This window comes from Hylobates moloch, unplaced genomic scaffold, assembly GCF_009828535.3.
Source record: "Hylobates moloch isolate HMO894 unplaced genomic scaffold, HMol_V3 SCAFFOLD_11, whole genome shotgun sequence".
Taxonomy (NCBI): domain Eukaryota; kingdom Metazoa; phylum Chordata; class Mammalia; order Primates; family Hylobatidae; genus Hylobates; species Hylobates moloch.
In genome coordinates, this window is record NW_026652286.1 from 49,978,546 (window position 1) to 49,992,676 (window position 14,131).

At 41.6% G+C, this 14,131-nt stretch overlaps 1 protein-coding gene across 3 annotated transcripts in view; it reads right to left on the reverse strand.

Moving 5' to 3' along the window:
- Nucleotides 1–14,131, reverse strand: part of INTS4 (integrator complex subunit 4) — a 133,036-nt gene that overhangs the window by 33,805 nt on the left and 85,100 nt on the right. For all 3 annotated transcript variants that reach the window (XM_058446646.1, XM_032167003.2, XM_058446644.1), the window contains exons 13-15: nucleotides 12,774–12,889; nucleotides 11,761–11,894; nucleotides 9,036–9,193 (exon numbers count right to left, since the gene is read on the reverse strand). In XM_058446646.1, coding sequence (XP_058302629.1) covers nucleotides 9,036–9,193; nucleotides 11,761–11,894; nucleotides 12,774–12,889 — 408 coding nt within the window. The remainder of the gene's footprint in view (nucleotides 1–9,035; nucleotides 9,194–11,760; nucleotides 11,895–12,773; nucleotides 12,890–14,131) is intronic.

The window sequence follows — 14,131 nt, forward strand, 5'->3', positions numbered from 1 at the left end:
TGCTAGAATTATTGGTGATTTAAAACATTTAGTTTTCATATTTATGCGGCCAAAAGACACATGAAAAAATGCTCATCATCACTGGCCATCAGAGAATGCAAATCAAAACCACAGTGAGATACCATCTCACACCAGTTAGAATGGCCATCATTAAACAGTCAGGAAACAACAGGTGCTGGAGAGGATGTGGAGAAACAGGAACACTTTTACACTGTTGGTGGGACTGTAAACTAGTTCAACCATTGTGGAAGTCAGTGTGGCAATTCCTCAGGGATCTAGAACTAGAAATACCATTTGACCCAGCCATCCCGTTACTGGGTATATACCCAAAGGATTATAAATCTTGCTGCTGTAAAGACACATGCACACGTATGTTTATTGTGGCACTATTCACAATAGCAAAGACTTGGAACCAAGCCAAATGTCCAACAATGATAGACTGGATTAAGAAAATGTGGTGGCACATATACACCATGGAATACTATGCAGCCATACAAAATGATGAGTTCATGTCCTTTGTAGGGACATGGATGAAGCTGGAAACCATCATTCTCAGCAAACTATTGCAAGGACAAAAAGCCAAACACCACATGTTCTCACTCATAGGTGAGAACTGAACAATGAGAACACATGGACACAGGAAGGGGAACATCACACACCGAGGCCTGTTGTGGGGTGGGGGCCTGGGGGAAGGACAGCATTAGGAGATATGCCTAATGTTAAATGACGAGTTAATGGGTGCAGCAAACCAACATGGCACATGGATACATACGTAACTAACCTGCACATTGTGCACATGCACCCTAAAACTTAAAGTATAATAAAAAAAAAGAAAATGTTTCTTTAAAAAAAAATTTAGTTTTTTGAGTAGTTAATACTTAAGGTATAGAATTCAAAGGATATACAATTAAATTAAATTAAATTAATCCCCCTTCCTACGCCTGTGCCCTGTAGCCCTGCCACTCTGTACACTTTCCCAGAGGCAACTACTATTACCAGTTTCTTTTGAATTTTGAGATATGCCATGCATTTTCAAAAAGTACTGGTTTTCTTTACTTCTTTTTTAAGGGAGGAATGTGAGTGTGTGTGTGTTTGTGTATTACCTAACCATCTCAGCATTCATAGAAAGCTGCCTCATTACTTTTTAATAGCAACATTAAATTCTGAATAGAAATGGAAACTGTGGGAAACCTTAAGGTTTGAGTCATTTGGGAAGCTGTCTGTTTCAGAGCTGGCATAACACAACAGGTTTCACAGTAGCCTGGAAAAAACCGTCCACTGGACTATGCCACTTCCTCTCATCTCATGCTGGGCAGGTAACATTATGATAGTTAACGATGCCTCCTAGGGACTTTGACATCAAGAAGGAGATGCCTACAAAGGGGCAAAGAGTAAATTACTCTCAAACTGATTGAAGAATTAATGTATGATACATATCACTTCTTATTCATTTGGGTTGCGTGAACTGGTCCTGGAGGGCCTACCCAAAGCATGGGAACCCAGCACAATGAAAGCCAAGACCATAGACTAGCTAAGCCCAACTGTGAAGTGTAAGTTTGGTGGCCAGATGGTCTCTTCCTTTCACTTCTCTGATTTTTCTCTTGCAAGAGGCAGCCCTGAAGTATTCTATTTCAGAAGCACTTGTGTTTCCTCTCCAGGAAGACTCTGCCTTCTATGACAATTATATAGAATACAGACCAACTGACTGTCCATTAACTAACTGATTCCAAATGTTATTTTATTCCCCTGCCCCGGAATTGTAGCAGTTGTTCTGAAGTGCACAGAAAAAGATGTAACCCAATCCAACACAATAAGCCATAAGAAATCTGAACTTCTGTACAAACAAAAATGGAAACTTGTTAGCTCTGGGAAAAATCCTGTGTCCCAGTGTTTCCTCTCTTTATCTCTTTATGCTCACAATTCTCAGGAAGCCTCAGTCTAGACATCCATCAGGAGACTATGGGCTCTAATGAGAAAGATACACCGAGCACATTCTATGTGCACTGTACTGTGCTAGCTGTTTCCTTACTTGAGCTCACTTAATCCTCACAATATGAATTGCAATTAATCCTATTTCACTGAACAGGAAACTAAAGATCAGAATTTAAGTGGCTTGCCTAAGGTCACAGAATAAACAACAAAACAGGACATGAACTAGACAGAGTCAGCTCTGACTCCAGAAGTATTTTTTTAACCATATCATATTGCATCTCATTTATTTGCTATTAAACTCTTTTCATTTATTAATTACATCAAACATAGATGAGACCAAAACTAATTTAAAACTAGATACAGCTAGGCGCGGTGGCTCACAACTGTAATCCTAGCACTTCAGGAGGCCAAGGCAGGCGGATTGCCTGAGCTCAGGATTTCGAGACCAGCCTGGGCAACACGGTGAAACCCTATCTCTACTAAAATACAAAAAATTAACCAGGCATGGTGGAATGCGCCTGTAGTCCCAGCTATTCGGGATGCTGGGGCAGGAGAACTGCTTGAACCTGGGAGGCAGAGGTTGCCGTGAACCAAGATCGCACCACTGCACTCTAGCCTGAACGACAGAGGGAGACTCCATCTCCAAAAAAAAAAAAAAAAAAACAAAACTGGATACACTGGGCCACTTTTCTTTGGATGCTATCAGGCAGAGCAAAACAGTTCCTCCCAGGAACACACACATTAGCAATCTATATGATGCCACTATGCCACTATGTGTAAACACATTTACATATAGTGATTCTTTTTAAGCTTACACAATAGGCTGAATTAATTATTTAAATCACTATTAAACATAGTCAAAAAGATTCTGGATGTGCAAATCAAATGTAGTTTATTTTTTTCAATCTCTTAGAATCTCTAAAAATCAAATTTATAATTAATGTCTCTTAGTAGCTTAGTAGAGAAAAAAGGAATGTTAGGAAATACAAAATAAATACGAAGTCTTGGTGACTTCTAAAACGCCATCTTTATTCCTGCACCTAGATGATGACAGATTACAAAAGTGTATTTCTACTCCTTAATTACTAGACCAGTTCCAATACTACACAATAGGCGCTCTCCCTTAAAGACAATAAAAGTTTCAAAGCAAAAAGAGGATTTTAAAGAATTCAACTAAAAAATCCCATATTCTTTAATGGTTAGTGTGTAAAAGAATTCCCATAAGAAAAGTAGTACATTTCTTTCTATCTCTGATAAATGAAGTCCCTTTTGTTTCAGATTACAATGAGCTATTTTACTCCAAAAGAACAATTCTCTATTATGGAACACTTCTAAGGTGATATGGTTCCTGAAACAACAGTGTGTATAGCAACAGCACTTTCATGGACTTAACACAAAAATGTAAACTTTGAAAAACAGGAGGTCACTATTCATATTGAGAAATAGCAGACAAATGACTGCAGCATTCCTTAAAAGACAATCCCCTTCAACCCTGCTAGTGAATTTAAACATGATTACATTTATAAAATTTGATTTACTTACAAAATGTCAAGAGCATGTCCAGTATGTTAAATAAGCCATAATTAGCTAATTTTTTTTTTTTTTTTTTTTTTTTAGACAGAGTCTCGCTCTGTCGCCCAGGCTGAAGTGCAGTGGCGTGATCTCTGCTCACCACAAGCTCTGCCTCCCAGGTTCATGCCATTCTCCTGCCTCAGCCTCCCGAGTAGCTGGGACTACAGGCACCCGCCACCACACCCAGCTAATTTTTTGTATTTTTAATAGAGACGGGGTTTCATCATGTTAGCCAGGATGGTCTCCATCTCCTGACCTCGTGATCCGCCCACCTGGGCCTCCCAAAGTGCTGAGATTACAGGCGTGAGCCACTGCGCCCGGCCAGTTAGTTTAAATTTTAACGCAAACATCTATAAATGTCCAACTATTATCTATGTAACTGATATTCTCAAAATGCTTTTACCACATATCATTACAATAATCTTCACAACAGTGCTACAGGCACAAGCCACAGCATCTGGCTCATAGGTGAGATCTTCATTGGGTTAAATGGCTGTTTGGATTACAAAACAGGACACTGTATATGACAGTGAAATTTGTTTTACACTCATACTAACAAATACATGGCTCCAGTCCTCATCAGAGAACCTTCTGTATGAAAGGCTAAATTTCACTCCATGACAACTCTGTAAGTTGTGGAGAACCCCAAGGGTCAACTGATCTAATCTCATGTGATACAGGACTCCCCTGTAAATCACTACACATCACAGAATATAGATTTTAGAGTTGACAACGCTGAACTCAAATCCTGGTTCTGCCTCTTCTTAGCAAATTACTTCACGTCTGTAATGATGGTTGTAAAGCATCACAGGTGCCCTCAGTGCTATGGTCCATCTGCTTCCCTTTCCAGATTTGTCACCATCTTTCCTATGCTCTTGAATACACACTCAAGCTAGAAACACAGAGCCCCGAACTTAGAACAGTGATCTGGCCAGCCACTGCCTAGCAAGACTATCACCTCAGGAAACCTAGACCAGGAAGGTGAGTACCTTCTAAAAGCCAGCACTGCAGCTGATCACCAAATTGGCTAGCTTTTGTGCCTTTTGCACTTGCTTTAGTGCCAACAGGATAAAATTGTCAAGGACAAAATCTAAATGTTTATTTAGGTGGGGATGAGTCAGGAAGTAGACTTTATTTTACTGGGCTCAGGGCCAACAACCTCATTCAGTGGCCTCCAAAACTAAACACTTTGTGGAGGGAGAAGAGAAATTGCTTCACAAGAGGTATAGAAAGGACTGGAATCTCCGCTTACAGAGCTGTGGACTGCCCACAGCTTACAGCAAGGTCAGCAAATTTTTTCTGTAAAAGGTCAAATAGTAAATATGTTAGGTTTTACAGGCCGTATAGTCTCTGTGGCAACTACTCAACTCTGTGATTGTAGCATGGAAGCAACTATAGACAATACTTAAACAAATGAGCGTGGCGGTGCTTCAATCAGATCTTACATACAAAAGCAGGCAACAGGCCAGCTTTGGTCCACAGGCTGTAGTTTGGTGACCCCTAGTTTAGAGTACTGTTACTGGCACATCACAGGCACACAATAAATATCAAGTATATGATTCAATGTACAGTGGCAAGAGAACAAACTGTCACTAAAATCATTTCAACCTTAAAAATAATTCAGTTTTCCCTATCTTTTATTGTTACTGATTACAGTGATGGTATTCAGGTGAACACTCTGCCATTCAGAATATCATTTAGGCTTAGCCTGTGCAGCTAATGCAGCTTCTTCACACCACACAGCCATCTCTGACATATTTCAACTTGTTAATGATTCATGTTCTGCAGCCCTTTTGGCTGATGCTATCACTGCAAAGCAGTGATATGTGTGAGTCCATTCATTACGGTAACAAGCTTTCACTCAAGCTTTGTTTCTTGCAGTATCTATCATTTCTAGTGTGATCTCCTCCACTGATTTTTAAAAATCCACTCAACAGTAGGATTTTCTTGTTGAACTGTGAAGGCCTGTGCTTGGTAGGGACTTTGTGAATCATCCCTGCTTGGGTCCCAGAGCTACTGGGGGGCCCATCACTGGAGTAGCTGGTGAGACCCTCCAGGGCATGAGAGTTGCTATGGGCCTCTGTGTGGCTTCCAGAGGCTTCCCAGAGACACAAAGACTATGTGACCCAGGTGGAAGCTCAGGAGGCTCACGCTGGACACATGCTGCACACTCTGGCTCTCCTGTGGCTGCAGCTGCACCCACCGACCCAGCATTCTCCCCACGAACTGTCCAGCCCAAGCCCATGGCACTCCCAGGGGAGCCCAGGACACCCTCAACTTTTTATTGGATTACTGGAGTATCAGACCAGCCATTTATCTCTCAGTTCCTCGCTCCCACCCCTGCACCCAGCAAGTCACCAAGTCTCCCAGGTGAGTAAACTGGAGCTAACAGCAGTTGGTACTTACGGCATACACTGGATTTGGCTCACTCACACGTGGTATTCCTATCTTCATCTACTGTATCTTCCTAGACTACATAAGTTGCAAAGTTAAAAACTGCATTTCTCAGATTCCCTTGAGCTAGGTTCCAGACATGATTTATTATCAGCCGATCAAACACATTCGCATGAGTTTTGCACAGGGAACAATGTTAAGTGGGGAGAAAGGCAGAATGCAAGACATGGTTCTGGAGCCAGTAGCTTTACTGGTAGCATCCTGACTCAATAGGCAGCTTCCTGATCATAACAGGAACATCAGCCTCCTTGGTGGCCCACTCACTGTGTGGCTCTGGAAATCATTCCTGGATATTCCACCTAGTCTGTTTCTTTAGCCTTCCCAACAACTCTGTGAGCCATGTAACATTCTGTAATACATTTCTTTCTGCTTAAATTAGTTAAAAGCCTCTTTTGTTTTCTGCAGATGAACCCTGAGCAATAAACTTGACTAAGATCAAACAACTACAAGTCATGTGTTGTTTAACGACGGAGATACATTCCAAGACATACACTGTTATGTGATTTTTGTCACACAAACATCATAGAGTATATTTACACAAATCTAAATGGTATAGCCTACTACACACCTAGGCTATATGGTATAGTCTGTTGCTCCTAGGCTACAAATCTGTACAGCATGTTAAAGTGCTAAATACTATAGGCAACTGTGACACTGGTTACAATGGTAAATATTGGTAAATATGGTAAACAATGGTAAATATCTGTATATCTAAACATAAAAAGGGCACGGTAAAAATATAATCATGGGACCACCACAACGTTGTTATTCAGTGCAGGACTGTATTAGCTCAGACGTTAACCAAAATGAGTCTGCCTTCAAAGCTCCATTCACTCAATCACTATACTACACCACTGCAGTTCTGGGGGGCTGTTGTCCCTCAGGTCTCCCAGCTCTTCTATTGTCTGCTGAAGTTGGAATTCTCTTCCGCACATGGACTACAAAACTGACATGCTCAGTTATCATTTCATACTAGCTAAAGCATCTTCTCCTTTGTGAAGCATCCCTCACCACCACTACTATGATGGGTCGGGGACTTTCATCTGTTTTTCCACAGCACTATGCTTCTCTTCACTGTATCATTTATCAAATTGATGATTTCTGGGTCCTGTAATAAACAGTGAGTACCTTAAGAACAAATGTCATTTCTTATTTCTCTCTACCCTCAGCAACTGGCTTATTAGAATAAACAAACAGTTAATGCTGCTAAGTGAATGAATGACCTAATATAAAGGGAACATAACTTGGAGGATGGTTCAGTTGGCCGGCTTTATAACATGTTAAGATGCAATAATGGACAGGAAAGCATGAACAAAGTACAAAGCACTGTTATCCACCATCATAAGTCTTTGTCTATATCCATCTTGTCTACATGGGCTCTCTAAGGGCAGAAACCTAGCTAGCTGATCTGTATCTAGCACAGAGCTTGTTTCTTAGTGTATGGAATGAAATCATCCACTAAAAATTATTAATTGAATGTGGCTGGTACCAAATACTCTTCAGGGCAGATCAAGAGATCTCAACCAAGATACAAATGATATGATATAATATTTTTCTTTCTTTTTTTTTTTTGAGATGGAGTCTCACTCTGTTGCCTAGGCTGGAGTGCAGTGGCGCGATCTTGGCTCACTGCAAGCTCCACCTCCCGAGTTCAAGCGATTCTTGTGCCTCAATCTCCCAAGTAGCTGGGATTACAGGCGCGTGCCACCACACCCGGCTAATTTTTGTATTTTTAGTAGACACAGGGTTTCACTCAACGGGGCTGGTCTTGAACTCCTAGCCTCAAGTGATCCTCCCGCCTCGGTCTCCCAAAGTGCTGGGATTACAGGCATGAGCCACTGCACCTGGCCGATATAATATTTTTCTCTTTTAAGGGCAAACAATAAAAAATTTAAACTCATTTGCTTTTAGCAAAAGCAGTACTGTTTGCTCTTAAAAGATATAATTTTTTTAATCTTTTAAGAGCAAACAATACTGCTTTTGCTAAAAGCAAATGAGTTTAAATTCTTCTCATATCATTCAGGCCACTTTGAGAAGGTCTGGCAGAGCCTTTTGGTTGTTCCCCAATATCTTTCTCCCATTCTTCCTGAGTATTAGAGTCATCGCATGTAAACCAGGCATTATTCACCCAGAATAAAGACTGTGTGTCCTCGCTCCTTGAAGTGAGAGATGGCCATGTGACTTAAGTTCTAGTCAATGGAATGCAAGTAAAATTAGAGTGTACAACTTTCGGGAAGTGTCTTTAAACAAACCACAGGGTGGAGATGATACCTTTCTCTTCCCATTTCCTTTTCCCCACAGGATGGAATACAGGGGGGACAGTTAGATTCTGAATTGTTAAGCAGAGGCTGCTTGATGCAGAAGATGGAGACACAAGAAAGAATGAGCCTAGGCCGGGCACAGTGGCTCACGCCTGTAATTCCAGCACTTTGGAGGCCAAGGCGGGAGGACCACTTGAGCTCAGGAGTTTGAGACCGGCCTGGCCACCACGGTGAAACCTCGACTCTACAAAAAAATAAAATGCCAAAAGAATTAGCCGGGCGTGGTGGCATATGCCTGTGGTCCTAGCTACTTGGGAGGCTGAAGTGGGAGAATCACCTGAGCCCAGGAGGCTGCAGTTGCAGTGAGCTGATATTATGCCACTGCACTCCAGCCTGGGTGACAGGGTGAGACCCTGTCTCAAAAAAAAAAAGAAAAAAAAAGAATGAGCAAGCCTAGATCCCTGATGGTCATCTCAGCCCTGTCCTGCCTATGAGAAAGAATTAAACTTTGCTCCTGTTTTGGCCACTGTTACTTTGCATTTCAGTCACTCATCCTAATATATAAAATTAAAAAACTAAAAACAGGTTCTTTATAACTATTTCTGTTGTGTACTAATCATCAATCGAGTCATGAGCTCTTTTAAAAAATATGTTCAAACCACAATCTAATCCAAATATAAACAGACCATAAAACCGTGTGTGAATGTAGACCAATAGAGTCAGAATATCAAGCCTAGTAACCAACACTAGAATTCAGAACAGTCAAGCTGAGTGTAACAGCACTAACTCTGTCAGATGAAGGGATGATTACCCTACCTGATGGTGAATTCCAGCAGCTCCTGGACTCCCTGAGGGTCCAGGTGCTGAAGACTATACACTCTTTCAAGGCTCTGCTGCAGGAACTGCTGGGAAGGATCCTCTTGAGATATGATGCTGGGAGAAACAGCTGATGACACTAGTTTTCTACCTGGTAACTAAGCAAACACAGTGGGATTATACAGTCATTAAGCTTGGTGGCTCAGCTTTTGGTAACACACACACAAACACATAAAAGCACATTAAAAATGTGAGCTAAACAAAACAAAGGGGAAAAAAGGCTAGGAGTTTCTATAAATAACATTTCTCCCCTTCCTCAGCAACACTGGGAGTTAAAGAGACAAAATGCAAACATGGTCTACCCAGTACAGCCACAGCTGCCAGGAGAAAAACAGAAAGGTATAATATTTTCTATTGCTAACTGAAATAAATGGGCGAACCATAGGAAGGAGACTAAAAATTAAACTGTTACTTTTTTTTTTTTTTTTAGACAGAGTTTCGCTCTTGTTGCCCAGAGTGCAACGGTACCATCTCGGCTCACCACAACCTCCGCCTCCCAGGTTCAAGCGATTCTCTTGCCTCAGCCTCCTGAGTAGCTGGGATTAGAGGTGCCTGCCCCCACACCCAGCTAATTTTGTATTTTTAGTAGAGACAGGGTTTCTCCATGTTGGTCAGGCTGGTCTCGAACTCCCGACCACAGGTGATCCGCCTGCCTCAGCCACCCAGAGTGCTGGGAGTACAGGCGTGAGCCACTGCACCCGGCCACATTTATCTTTAAAACACTATCTTATCTTTCACTTGACGGAAGAGTAATGATTTATTCCCAAATAAATTTATATAGCATATACTTTTTTCATGAGAGTAATTTTTTTTTATTTTTGGCCTAGCCCTTCAGATATACTCATTCTTACTGTTAAAAGTGGTTACCTTTTAAGACGGATGGGGAGGAGAGAGCAAAGAGTATTTCACTTTTCATTTTGTATCTACTTGTTTTTTGGTTTTTTTGAGATGGAGTCTCGATCTGTCGCCAGGCTGGAGTGCAGTGGCGCAATCTTGGCTCATTGCAACCTCTGCCTCCTGGGTTCAAGCAATTCTCCTGCCACAGCTTCCTGAGTAGCTGAGACTACAGGTGCCCACCACCATGCCCAGTTAATTTTTGTATTTTTAGTAGAGATGAGGTTTCACCATGTTGGCCAGGCTGGTCATGAACTCCTGACCTCAGATGATCCACCTGCCTCAGCCTCCCAAAATGCTTAGATTACAGGCATGAGCCACCGCACCTGGCCTCATTTTGTATCTTCTATAAAGTTTAAATTTTCTAACCATATATATGTTCCTCTAAATAAACACATATTACTCCAAATAAAGTGATTTGGAGTCACCCAAGCAAGGATGAGTCAATGCAAATAGAGAGATTAGAAGAGTACCTGGGCCACAGCATTCACTAAGTGTTTGCCATTATTATTATGATCCATTTTTAAATTTTCTTCTATATATCTCTAGGTTTTAAAAATAGTAAAGGTTTTATTTTTAAAAAATAAGCACTTGTGGAGAATCGTGGCTTTATGTAACTGTTAAAATATAACAATTTAGGCCAGGTGTGGTGGCTCACGCCTGTAATCCCAGCACTTTGGGAGGCCAAGGCAGGCGGATCACGAGGTCAGGAGATCAAGACCATTCTGGCTAACACGGTGAAACCCCGTCTCTACTAAAAATACAAAAAATTAGCCAGGCATGGTGGCGGGCACCTGTAGTCCCAACTACTCAGGAGGCTGAGGCAGGAGAATGGAGTGAACCCGAGAGGTGGAGCTTGCAGTGAGCCAAGATCGTGCCACTGCACTTCAGCCTGGGCGACAGAGCGAGACTCCATCTCAAAAAAACCAAAAAACAAAAAACAAGTAGATACAAAATGAAAAGTGAAACACTCTTTGCTCTCTCCTCCCCATCCATCTTAAAAGGTAACCACTTTTAACAGTAAGAATAAGTGTATCTGAAGGGCAAGGCCAAAAATAAAAAAAATTATTCTCATGAAAAAAGTATATGCTATATAAATTTATTTGGGAATAAATCATTACTCTTCCGTCAAGTGAAAGATAAGATAGTGTTTCAAAGATAAATGTGGCTGGGTGCAGTGGCTCACGCCTGTAATCCCAGCACTCTGGGTGGCTGAGGCAGGCGGATCACCTGTGATCAAGAGTTCGAGACCAGCCTGATGGAGTCTCAAAAAATAATAATAATAAAAATAAATAAATACATAAATATAAATACATATGTATATATAAAACAATTTAAATTCTTGGTCTAAAATATAATCTATTGTTCCAGATTCCTTTCTTCTTGCCTAATATCTATAACACAGGGATACCAAAAAAAATGAATCATCTTAAAAGGTAAAGGATACAAAAGCAAAAGTATAAAACAATGGCAAAGAGCCCAAGAGAGAAAGAGAATGAATAAACAAGTTTTCAGAGAATATATGGACTGCTTTCTACTATTTAATAACCACAAAGCACAAAAAATAAAAAGCCAAAAACAAGCTGCACACAGTGGTGAGCACCATAATCCCAGCGACTTGGGAGGCTGAGCCAGGAGGATGGCTTAAGCCCAGGAATTTGAGACCAGCCTGGGCAACATAACAAGACCCCCATCTCAAAGGAAAACATGAACAAAAATACCCCTGCCCCATGCAAAACAAAAACAAGGACAACAGATGTTTTCAACATACCCTCAAGGCAGGAACAAGATGAGAAAGACTGTCTCGGAGGTAGGCATAGTGCCTGAAGGTGTGATCTGAGAACAATGCTGGCATTGTTGGACAGGTTTTAGCAGCATTGAAAATAAGTACCAAAACTGCAATATCTGATAGATCCCTGGGTTAAGTAAATTTGGAAGTATAAAAGGTTGGCCAGAATCTGGCACTCTCACTTTCCACCTCCAGAATCTCCATCAAGAGACTATGATTTTCTAATAATCAAAGAAATGCAAATACAAACAACAAAATACATTCCCCTACTCCACCCACACCCCCAATGACCAAAGGTTTTTAAAAATGCCAGAGACTGCCAAGAATACGAAAAAATGGAAATGATTCTGCCTATAAAGTAAGCAACTATATTGCCTATCAAAGTACATACTGGCCAGGTGTGGTGGCTCACGCCTGTAATCCCAACACTTTGGGAGGCTGAGGCGGGTGGATCACTTGAGGTCAGGAGTTTGAGACTAGCCTGGGCAACATGGTAAAACCCCGTCTCTACTAAAAATACAAAAATTAGCTGGGAGTGGTGGCAGGCACCTATAATCCCAGCTACTTGGGAGGCTGAGGCAGGAGAATCATTTGAACCCAGGAGGTGGAAGTTGCAGTGAGCTGGGGTGGTGCCACTGCACTCCAGCCCAAGCAACAGGTTAGGAATTTGAGACCAGCCTGGCCAACATGGTGATATCCTGTCTCTACTAAAAATACAAAAATTAGCTGGGTGTGGTAGCGGGCGCCTATAATCCCAGCTACTCAGGAGACTGAGGCAGGAAAATTGCTTGAACCCGGGAGGCAGAGGTTTCAGTGAGTCGAGATCAGTCCACTGCACTCCAGCCTGGGTAACAGAATAAGATTCTGTCTTCAAAAAAAAAAAAAAAAAAAAAGGAAAGAAAAGAAAAGAAAACTCAGACCACCCTAGCTACACTGCAGAAGAAGCCAAAGCTGCCTGCCAATACATCAGGGCCCATCCTAAGCACAGAGGATACAAGCTGGATCATCCATGTCTGGTTCAGCTGTGTCAAAAAATGGGTGGGTGCTCAGAAGCTCTGGCACCAAGGGAAGCACCAGAGTTGGATGCCGACTTCCCAGAAACTTCAAGCACCTGAAGCAAACAAACAAGAATGCACATCAACAAATTAGTAAAGTTAGTCCTTTGGAAAGTACTAAGAACTGGAATCAGAAAACCTGAACTGGAATTGGAAATTCTCAACCATATACTTTTGCTAACTCTGTGACTTCAGATAACTCACCCAGTTATTCTGGAACTCGGTTAATTCATCTAAAAAAACTGGTTATTATAAAGATAAAAGAACTGGTTATTTAACCAACAGCCATTTCCCCCATCTTTCTTCCTGGGAGAGCCCTGATTTTACTCAGGTATCAGGCAGGCAGCAAAGTGCTCGGAAAAGGCAGGTCCAGCCCAAGAGCTGAACCACTATTGGTCTAAACCCATCATGGCAATCCCATTCCCATTTTCCAGTGACTGGTTTGCTGGTAGGCAAGTAAGCCAGTTCTAGACAATGGAGCATGAGAGTATGTTGGCTGGGGAGCTTCTCAGGGATGTTTTTGCAAATCAAAAGAGCAATGCATGAAAGGGAATGACCCTTCCTTTCTGTCTTGAGATATTATCTTATGAGGCAGCCATCTTACAACTACCAGAAGAAAGCCGGCCGGGCGTGGTGGCTCACACCTATAATCCCAACACTTTGCGAGGCCAAGGTGGGTGGATCAGGAGGTCAAGAGATCAAGACCATCCTGGCCAACATGGTGAAACCCCATCTCTACTAAAAATACAAAAATTATCTGGGCATGGTGGCAAGGGCCTGTAGTCCCAGCTACTCGGGAGGCTGAGGCAGGAGAATCGCTTGAACCTGGGAGGCGGAGGTTGCAGTGAGCCGATATTATGCCAATGCACTCCACCTTGGCGATAAACAGAGAATCTGTCTCAAAAAAAAAAAAAAAAAAGCCAAGAGAACTGCAGAGAAACCAAAGAGAGCCCTGGTAACCTGTTGAATGACCAATCCTGAAACCAACCTTCTGACTTCTTGTTATGAAAAAACAGACTTATTGGCTACGACATTTTTAATCAGATTGTCTTTTTTATTTGTGGGCAAAAACATTCTAATTGATATCCTGGGTGAAGTCCTGAAATCACAGATCTGTCTGAAACTAAGTAGCCTTATGCAAGTAAATTTTTTCATCTACAAAATGAGATTAAAAGTCATTACTTCATAGAATTGCTATAAGCATTAACTAACATAAAGTACTTAGCAAAGTGTCTGTCACATAATAACTCAATGTTAGCTATTATAACTACATGAAGGCCCTTTATAAACTATAAGGA